General features: G+C 38.5%; 2 gene segments (V, D, J or C); both read right to left on the bottom strand.

The window, feature by feature from the left end:
* LOC103609027 overlaps positions 1–6,014 on the bottom strand; it is a 12,806-nt gene extending 6,792 nt beyond the window's left edge. The window contains 1 exon segment of the V gene segment in view: positions 5,975–6,014. Within this exon segment, the coding sequence occupies positions 5,975–6,014 (40 nt within the window).
* An 890-nt stretch (positions 6,015–6,904) lies between these two features.
* LOC103609026 lies at positions 6,905–7,463 on the bottom strand. The segment is given in 2 exon segments: positions 6,905–7,293; positions 7,418–7,463. Coding segments are annotated over 2 exon segments (435 nt in total).
* Positions 7,464–10,463: the final 3,000 nt, after the last annotated feature.

The following is a 10,463-nucleotide window of genomic DNA, read 5'->3' as shown; positions in this document are numbered from 1 at the left end:
TTATTATTATTATTATTATTATTATTATTATTATTACAGTCTAAGATGCTGCTGCTGAGCAGTGGGGGTGGAAGAGGAGAGAGGAAGGGGAGGGGGAAATGGCTGGGGACACAGGGGGGGAAGGGTGGGGAGGCATGGTCTAGGTACTCCCCTCATTCTGTCTGATGAGCCCAGCGGGCTTCCTGTGGAGGCTTGACTGTGACTGGGCTGGATGCAGACGACAGGGGGATGTGGCTGAGGCCCTTGACATGCCCCCCACTCTAGCTCATGAGCCCAGGAATCTTCTGGTGGTGGCCTGGATGAGGGCATTTAAGGGGTGTGACTGAGGCCCTCAGTCCCCACCACCCTGGCTCAGGAGCCAAGGCGCTTCCGGAGTGGTCTGGTGGTTGTAGGGGATGTGGCTGAGGCCCTTGACATGCCCCCCACTCTAGCTCATGAGCCCAGGGATCTTCTGGTGGTGGCCTGGATGAGGGCATTTAAGGGGTGTGACTGAGGCTCTCAGTCCCCACCACCCTGGCTCAGGAGCCAAGGCGCTTCCGGAGTGGTCTGGTGGTTGTAGCTGGGCTGTATGCGGATGTCAGGGGTGTGTGGCTGAGGGCCTCAGCGACCCCCACCCCAGATCAGGAGCCCAGGGCAACAGCCAATCTTCTAAACTACAGTTTCTTTTTTTGTCACATTTTTATGAGATTCATTTAATCTCCCTGTTTATGGGTTAGAAACTGTCTTCTTCATTTAGAATACGAATTTTATTTCTTGAGGTAAAATCTTCTTATTGAAGCTTCTTAGACTTATATCTCAGAAGTGCAACTTTTGCTGTGCATGATTTGAACGTTATAATTGCTGTAGCCCCCACTTTTCCTACCCTTGAAAAGGTTTAAATAACTCTGCTGTTATCATCTGATACTGAAATGTTGTCTTCAGAGTTTTGATTACTTGAAAAAAAACCTGAGCTTTAAAAAAGTTAAGATTTTTACATCTGAGTTGCTATTGAAGTTTCTGATTATCACTTTAGTTTAATAAATGGCTATTGTTTCACAGTGACCTGTGATCCTGTTTTGACAGATTGAGCCTTTAGGGTTTTCCAGCCGGGCCCCTGGAGAACCTTGGGGAATATATTGATCATCTTGTAGAGATATTAAATGATTAAGCTTTGCTTAGTAAATTATATAAAAAGGATTGTCAAATGACAATTATTAGACTCTTTCAGTTATATTTATGGCTATGTTGTTGAAGCAAATATTATGAAATTATATAAAATTCTTAAAATCTGATATGTTATCAGTCATATTTTGGTTCTCATGGTCTTGATGTGACATTATCAGTCAGATTCTGGTTGCTAACTTAAGGTGCTGTATGTAATAAAAATAATCAAGTTTCCTGGTCAACTGTTGATTATAACAAGTTCTCATCAGATTTTCACCATGATAGTTCTAAGTCTCTGTCATCCACAGTTTTGATTTTTCTCTAAAGATGTCTGCAATCAGAATAATGGAAAGACTATAACAAGTACTCTTAAAAACAGGTTGCCAATAATTTTCAGATCAATGGACAAAAATAAATGTTTTCAGAACTCTAATAATAGATCTGTTGGATTTATAAAACTACTAATCAAAATCAAGTAAAGCAAAAGTTAATTACATAAAGTTAAATAACCGATAAAGATATGCTTTTATGACTTTTACTTAAAACATTGTTGGTTCTTTATTTGAAATGTTTTATTTTTCAGATTTAAGGAAAACTTCTCTCTTGAGATATCTATAACTTACAGCAAGTTGGTAAAATATACTTTTATAAACAAAAATGGACGTATTTGTTTTTTCGATTCCTCCAAAATTTGAAAACTGTTTGTGAGTATCCTTATTATTTTTACATAAGTTTAAGATGAATTTGCTCTCTTTATAATAGGATATAATTGAAAATATTGATTATATTGCTAAGGCCTTGACTGAAATATCATGTTTGAGAATGTGCATAAAATGCCTAACTTCAAGTGTTCTCAGCCTTACGGTGAGTGAATAAAAGCTGTCACTGCCTGGCAAACTCAAGAACTTTAAGACTGAAGATAAAATCCAATGTCTGCCTTGATTTTCCTTCCTAGCCTCAAAAGGGTTTAAATCTGGGATTTCTTTGTGATCAATGGAGAAATTGTATTTCTAAGAAAAGTTGTAACATACCTGTTGTTGGATTGTAGCTCTGTGCATTGTATTTGACTTTTTCTTATCTACCTGCAGATTTGACTGGATCCTGAATTCTTCTAGGTTCCTCCAATGCACCTTTCTTCCACAGAATTACTAAAATTGGAAATTGCTCTATTCCTGAAATCTTATGGGCTGAAACTAGATGAATTTGGGGGAACAGATCTCATGTCTCACACACGGGCCACACAAAAGATTCACCAAACTGCCCAATGCCATAATGAGACTCTTACCTCTCTAATGTCTGTCTTTTTCACTTGACAGAATAATGGTCATTTAAATTATTTAACTGGTTATAAAATAACATGTCTTCTCTAAGTTCCTGACCCCACTTCATGTTGCCCTAATTTGGCCTAACTGCTGTTTCTTCTCCTCGCACCCCCATCTCCCACCAATGTGGGACATGCCTATCTGGGAATAAGCCTCCCCAGCACTGAGGAATCAGGAATCAGTCTACCTGAGAATAAACCTTCCCAGCACCTACAGATCTCTTCAATCAGAAAATTGATAACAGATGCTTCCATGAGGAATATTTTGATCAAAAAAAGGGGAAAATAGTGTCTTGAAGTTGACTTGGTTATACAAGCACTTCTCTAAAATATCCACAGCCTTGGGATGGGGGGCGGGGGGAGGGCAGGACTTGGATGAGACATTGGGTCTTAAACAAAGGATTCATGTAAGTGCTCAAACTTGTTGATGTATCAATTAATATACAGTTTACTAATTCTGAGTAAGCCACCAAGTAATCTTATATAACTGCATGGCTTTAGATTTTCTGCTGACAGAACAGAGAAAGGTTTGTGCCTTAGCATACACCTCCTGTTGTGTCTCCATTAATACCTTGGTAGAAGTTGAGACCCAAGTAAATAAAATATTCACCCATGAAAAGTGGTTATGAGAGGTGTAGCCCACTGACCCTCTCAGTGATCTATTTAGCTGGCTACCTGTGGGGTTAAGAAATCTATTTTGATCTACATTCAAAATAGTTGTTTTTGTAATCATCAGCATCTTTGTTCTCTCCCTTAGGCCTAAACGTTGTATTACATGTATTACCACCTATCGTCAATCAACTAGTGAAACCATAGATAAACAAATGACCTTGATCCCTCTGCCACTCCTGCTGAGGTACCAAAAGCTATGTTCTCCATCATGTCAATGAGCTCCATTCTAAATTAACCCTTTCTTCACCTTGACCCAGTTTGAAGTAGCTCAAAGAGTCAGCCCCCATATGCATAGATACGGATGGAACTATTAACAGGGGGGGATTTGTAAAAGCCTACCACAGCAAATAGTCATGGACAATTGGCCTTAGAAGAGCCATTTCGTAAAATGCAGCATTAAACAGAATGCTAGTCATGAAGAAGTCTTTTTGTAACCTTGGCTCATAGCATAGCTCATGGGAAAACGTTGTGGGACTTGGTGCTCAGGAGGAGCAAGACAATGAGAGTTAATCAGGAACTGGGTGAAATAACTATTCTTTTGTAGTCACAGCAGCCCAGGAACAAGATGGCATCCAGCTGTGGGAGCCAGATAACACCCACATTCTAAGGATGAATGAAAGAATTACAGAACCAGATGAAAGAGTTACAGAACCAGCCCTCACATAAAGAAAGACCAGAACCTGCAAAATTGCACATATCAACTTTCTGATGGGACTTATCCCTCTTTTGTTTCCCACACTTTTCTCTTTAAAAACTCTTGCTGAGGCTCTTGAGACTCTGAGACACTTTGCAGCCAAAACTGTCTCACTGGTTGCACTTCTTGATAATAAAACTTCCAAACTTTGCACCAACCTCAGACTTTCAGGTCCTTTGTTTCTAGCAAAGGAGTGTCGGTACCTGAGTGTCAGTTACAAAGCCACAGTAGCAAAAACAAACACTGCTTACGCTCACTCTTCTTGCCCATTCCCTTGTAACAAAAATGCTGAATGTTCACAGAACAAATGTGGAGAGAAAAGAACACCTTTTATAATGTCAAGCCCTACTAATGTAGCACATTCTGCACCTACACGTAAGGAAACATTGGCAATTATATGCCTTGAAGAATGTTTATAATAGTAAAAAATTAAAAACACCCCTTGACTAAAGGATTAACAAAAACCTTTCTCCTTCTACATGAAAGAATTGGGCTAATTTTCTACTCCTGCTCCTCTAGGAACCTGATAAAAGTGCTTACATGAAAGAATTGGGCTAATTTTCTACCCCTGCTTCTCTAGGAACCTGATAAAAGTGCAATGTCAGCTGTATTGCTAGATAATATTGCTTTGGCAAAAATGATCCTCGAGTGAGAAATTGAATCTGGACTGTAAAAGAACTGTGAATGCTTGGTAGAATGCCATAGCTTTGGGATAGTGATATTTGTAACTATTATAGGAGATATCAATTCCTTTGGAGGACATGCAACTTCTAAGTCTGCATGGCTTATTTGGTTTTGTTTCCTCACACCTGAGCACTTAACATGGGAAGAGGGGAGGAGAAATTGCAAAAAGAAAAGTCCATGAACTGTGTGGACAGCTGAGGGGACTCCCCTTGACATCACTCCTGGTGTGAGGGAAGCCAACACCTGTGTGGCCTATTAATCTTTGCAAATGTGATTGTCTACTTGAGTCCAAGACCATCTCTGATGGCACTGTACCATCCAAACGTCCATCAGAAAGAGACATATGGTATATTCATAAAATGAGATATTAAAGAGCAGTTAAAAGTAATAAAATATATCCAGATGTATAATTGTTCTATATCTCAAAAATATTTTTATTGAAAAAAACATTTCACAATTACACATGCAATGGGATAGCACCCATGTAAATTTTAAAAACACAAAATATAGCACCATACATTGTTTATAAACATATATGTATTAGAAATATAAAAACATAGACTTGAGAAACAAAGTTCATAATAAGTTTGTCTTGGAAAGGGTGGAAGGGAATGAAACTGATAAGAAAAATAAAAGACATGGCAATTTTATTGTAATGTTTTATTTATTTAAAAAAATTAAACATAAATAGATGTGGATAATATAATACCATTTTAAAAAGATGTTATAATTTGCTCCTATGGCAAATATAATTGTACTAAAATAATTGGGGATTTCTACTTTCTCCTTAATATGTTTATGTATTATGTAAAGTTTCTCACAACTATAGAGCAATTATATAAATAAAACCACTTTAATTTCTCAGGCAAGGTTGCTGGTATGAAAATGCAACATGCTTTCCTATGTGCTTGAAATCCTTAGTGTCACGAGTTATATTTCCTTAGTACTAAGCTTCGGTTTGGAAATGAAAGAAATAGTCATTTCTCCTTCTCATACATACTTATGAAGTGCCCACTTGTGGCCATTTTGGGCCACAGAGCTGAGTCAGTGAACTTAAATCTCCTAACGATAATCAACTTCTCAGAGAAAGTAGAGAATGTAACCTGAAGAACAAAGATTAAATAAGCATAAATTGCTTATGAATAATTTTATATGTCTTATCCCATTTCCAGAAATCCTTCAGATGCATATACCACAAATAGTCACATCAATATGACTTGAAAATAATGCTGATCTCTATTGGCCAAGGTAAATCACTGGACACAATTCACTGTTATTCTCTATATCTTTGAATTCTCACGTATAGTCACATCAATATGACTTGAAAATAATGCTGATCTCTATTGGCCAAGGTAAATCACTGGACACAATTCACTGTTATTCTCTATATCTTTGAATTCTTTTAACCTTCATCTCTTATTCATGACAGCATCAAGAAATATGCAACAAAAAAGCCCAACCTTCCTCCTCCGCCTTCTCTTTACTTTCCTTCAAAGTCATCATTAACCTCCAAAGCTGCAGATACTTAAGGATATAAAGTCTTCTTATAAAGTCTTTTTCATCCTAGCCAAGGAGAAGTCGTACATCTATCACACACCCTTTGACCTTTTAATTCCTATTGCAATAGTTAACCAGTATATCTTCAGGGGCCAGACATTGGTAAACTTTGCACATCATTAATTATAGAAATGTTAAACAGATGAGGATCAATTTCTAATATTCTTACTGTGAAATCATATGAAAATAGAATGAGAGTAAAAAAGAAAATAATAACAGCATTTGGCAAAAGTTACTATCCCACCAATGTCATAGATTTGTGATGTGGATTTCTAAAATTTAAGATATCAAAAGAAAAGAACAATTTTTATAATTGGGAAAAATAAAATAAGCTTTACAATAAAATAAATGGAATTTGGCATCTAAATTTAGCATCTCCTCTCTCCTTAATAATCCTTTTAAAATGCTAAATACTTTTAGTTATTTACTCTTCTTTCTGCAGTATTCCTAATAAGTTATTAAAATCTACATGAGCACACCATGCTGTAAGCCATTTGGGAGATTACAATCAATCTCCTCCCTCCTAAATGGGGGCACCTAAAAGTGAGCAGAAATAACCAGCACAAAATTCTGGCCAGGAAAAAGATTCCAGGAAAACTATCTTAACATTACCAAGCTGGGAAGGCAATAAGGTATGCAAGAAGGAAATGTGCAAAAGGAAGTTCACCTTTTGTTTTTGATTACTGAAAGATAAAATGATGAATGAAAAGCAAAACTCTCCCGTGCCTTGTCACATATCTCAACTACAACCACTTAAATTGCATCAGCCCTACACTGGTCCAGCAAGTCCCTGAGCACCTCCATACGGTGGGATGAGAACACCCTGGCTTCTACTACATCAGAATCCAAACTCTTTCACAAGCAGTTACCCTCCTTAGCATCTCACCAAGTTTGTGTTCAGCTCCCCCTGCACTCCCAGGCACTGTGTCACTCAGCGCACAGAAGTACTCAGCCGCATCACTCAAATGCACACGGCGTTTCCTCAGGTGGAAGGAAGAGTCACTCTTTCTAAATTCAGCCTCAAAGCCTTTGATGCCTTTAACCAGGGTGTCCCCTGAAAAGTATCTAAGGAGAACTTGGAGGCCTTCGTGGGGGTTGTGGACATACCAGAAGAGATAAGGAGTTCCACTATAGGAATAATTACATCTCAACTCTAGAGAGGCTTCTTCAGAGATTGTGATGTGGACATCAGGCTGGGTCACTGACTGGGCTGCAGCATCTCCTGAAAAATCAATGTTATATCAGTGAAAGCAATGCAGATTTCACTATGAAAAGTATTTATACTAAGATCTGAATCAGAAAAGTTACTGCTGTGGAATGAGGAGCCATAATAGAATGTTACTTACTCAGGGCAAATATCACACCCAGTCCTGGGATGAGCAACAGGAGCATGGCTGAGCAGGGGAGATGCTGCGGGAGTCCTGGAAATTGCAAGCAGGAAAGTGGCTTTGGAAGTCAGCTCCTGGGAATAGATGGTGTGAGTAAGGTTGGGCTAGACAAGTCCCTAGTTTAGGCAAAAATACAAAAACTTCTGAGGTGCTCCTGGGTGCTTTCTGACTCTGCTCCTCCACTTGTGCTGTCTTCAAACAGCTCAGTGAGACAGCTTCAGTCATAGCTGCAGGAAGGAGGGGCTGAGGGGAAGGTGCTGATCTGAGAGGAAACAGGAAGCTCGAGCTTGTGCAACATCGACCTCTGGAGGCCAGATGCAGGACTGAGGATCCAGACTCTCCACAGAAAGCTTACTGGTGCTTTTCTTCTGTTTAGAGACATGTTAAACACTTCCACTGAACATGTTTCTTTATTCCCTATTCTGTGCTGTGTCACCCTCTGTAGATTACGTTAAATCTAGCCTCAATGAAAAATGGGGACTGTAAAATAAAGAAGTAATCTACTTTATAGAGAAACTGATCACACAATAAATCTATCAAACTTTGGAGTCCATTAGAGCCTTTGTGTAAAAGCAGCTGAGTCATTCTTTTTTTTTATTGGTTATGAATAGTCATGACATACAAAGCTGATTGTCACCCTTTGTGCCCATGATGAGTCATTCTTTAAGCAGAAACAATCAGGTTGAGCTTTGGATGGCCTTGCTGGCAATGAGCATTGGATCAAGAGGACAATGTGGAGATAATTTCCTTGGCTGGTGAAATTAAAAAATAAAATCAGGCATACAAAATATCAGCCTAGAACATGGGCCTTCACCTAGGAAAATGAAGAAGGTTATCTCTGTCTACTTCAAGCAGAATTATGAAGATTCAGTGGCTTTGAATCAATAACAATAATAATAATATTCAGATAAGGAAGTAAAATCCCATTGTCATCTGCTCAGAACTTGATAGAGTATTACACCCAATTCTTGGTACCACACCATCCACGGAACACTTGACCATCTACTGATGAAACTGAACAGACTCAGATGGAGGCACTGCAAAATAAAACATAAAAAATTTTTGAAGGGATTAAAGACAGAGTAAAAATAATTTTGCACTGACTCCAGAACCCTAAAAAGAGTACCACCAGCCAACAAGAGCCAAGAGAAACTTCTGAGAGCAATGAAAGACATGGGAGCAGTTTGAACATGAAATCTAACATGGACAGGCAATCAGGAGTTTTATGTGAGTGAGAGTCAGGCCTGGTAAAATGAGAGTAGTGTTGATTGTGACCGAAACCCTGTGGCTAAAAGAGTAACCATTATACCAGGAGATCGGTTTCGGAAAATTGAGAATAGAGAAATAAGATGCTTTCCCTCAGTCCAACAAGGCCCTTTATTTAAAGTCAGAAAGCAGTTTGAGACTTTTAGTGTCCATGAATAATGCTTCTGATTCCAGATATGAACCATGATACCTGCTCCCTGCCTATCTCTCTAAAATACTCACTAACAAAAGAATAGAAATGTAAAAGGGATGATGTTTAAACCAGAGATGTGAAAGCCACAGTTAAAAACAAACAAACAAACAAAAAACCTGCAAGAAGACCGCAAATGGAAATCATTTTGAGGAACCCTTCAATCTGGCATTGGTGCAGGGGAGGGGGGTTCAGGGGCATCAAGAGTGAGTAGACTAAAAGCAACATCAGAGCCTTGTTCATATAATCTAATTAAAAGGCTGCAAATGAACATATTTTGACTACTGTATCAGTTTTCTATTGCTCCTATAACAAATTACCACAAGTTTGGTGGCTTAAAAATAGCACAAACTTATCTTGCAGTTCTGTGAGTTAGAAGTTCAACACAGGTTTCACTGGACTAAAATTAAGGTGTCAGCAGGACTACATTCCTTTCTGAAAGATCTTGGGAGTGAATCTATTTTCTTGACTTTTCCAGCTTTTAGAGGACATGCACAGTCCTTGGCTCATGGCCCCTTCCTCCAGTTTCAAAGCCCACAATATTTCATGTCTTTGGCCATTCTTCTGTTGCTTTGCCTCCCATGGATTTGTCACCCCTTTTCCCCTGAGTGACAGAGCTGCCAAAAATTACTCAAAGACCATCTCTTCTGAGCAGTGAGAAGCCCCCAAAAGGGGTTAATCTCCCGGAACCCTCAAGACAGAGGCATTCCTTCCATTTGGAAAATTAACCACGAATTGGGGTTCTCTTCACACATTTATTCTCCAGACCAGGAAGTTACAGGAAGAGAGCATAGGTGGGGTTTTTGCTAAGTACAGTTTAACAAGTTTTACAATAGAAGCTGGTAACATTCTATAATCGTATAACTTCGTATAATGTATGCTATACGAAGTTATTACGATTACTCCTTTGAACAGTAGATGGTAGTAAAGTCAAAAGAAAGAATCTTCTTGGCAACTTTTTAGGAAACAAGACACTGGAAGGGCATATTTGACCTTTGACCTCCACACAGGCACACTTTTGAATATAAAGAGCCTCTTTAAATGTTTATTGGCTCAAAACATAACTCTTATTACATAGTTAGAATAGAAGCTGGTAACATTCTATAATAAAATTGGCAACAAAAGCTTGATTTTGGCAAACATTTTCTTCTTACAGCAATTTCCCAGTATCATAACATATCAATCAGTAACCTGTCTGTCTTTGAGCCAGCAACCTTGCCGTGTTATAGTTTTTTATCTTATGACAGAGACTATATAGCCTGGGGAAATTTTCCTGTCCTTTGCAAGGTCAATATTCGAAACGGCAAGGCTTTGGAAAACCAGGCCCTTTGAAGTACATTTGTTTTACGCATACTCCACATTCTTCCATTCTTCCAGGGAATGGGACCATTTGGTAAGTTTAGCTCTAATACAAATGCTGAGATTTAAGTCTCTATGTGGATGAATACACTGACCTATAACCAACATACATGTGAAACAGCATGTGTTTTCAAGAAACAAAGAGACATATTATTAAGAATATTTTACATTTAAAATAATTTATGGAAC

The sequence above is a fragment of the Galeopterus variegatus genome, unplaced genomic scaffold (assembly GCF_000696425.1).
Source record: "Galeopterus variegatus unplaced genomic scaffold, G_variegatus-3.0.2 Scaffold9096, whole genome shotgun sequence".
NCBI lineage: Eukaryota > Metazoa > Chordata > Mammalia > Dermoptera > Cynocephalidae > Galeopterus > Galeopterus variegatus.
This window is presented reverse-complemented; position numbering and strand designations above follow the sequence as displayed.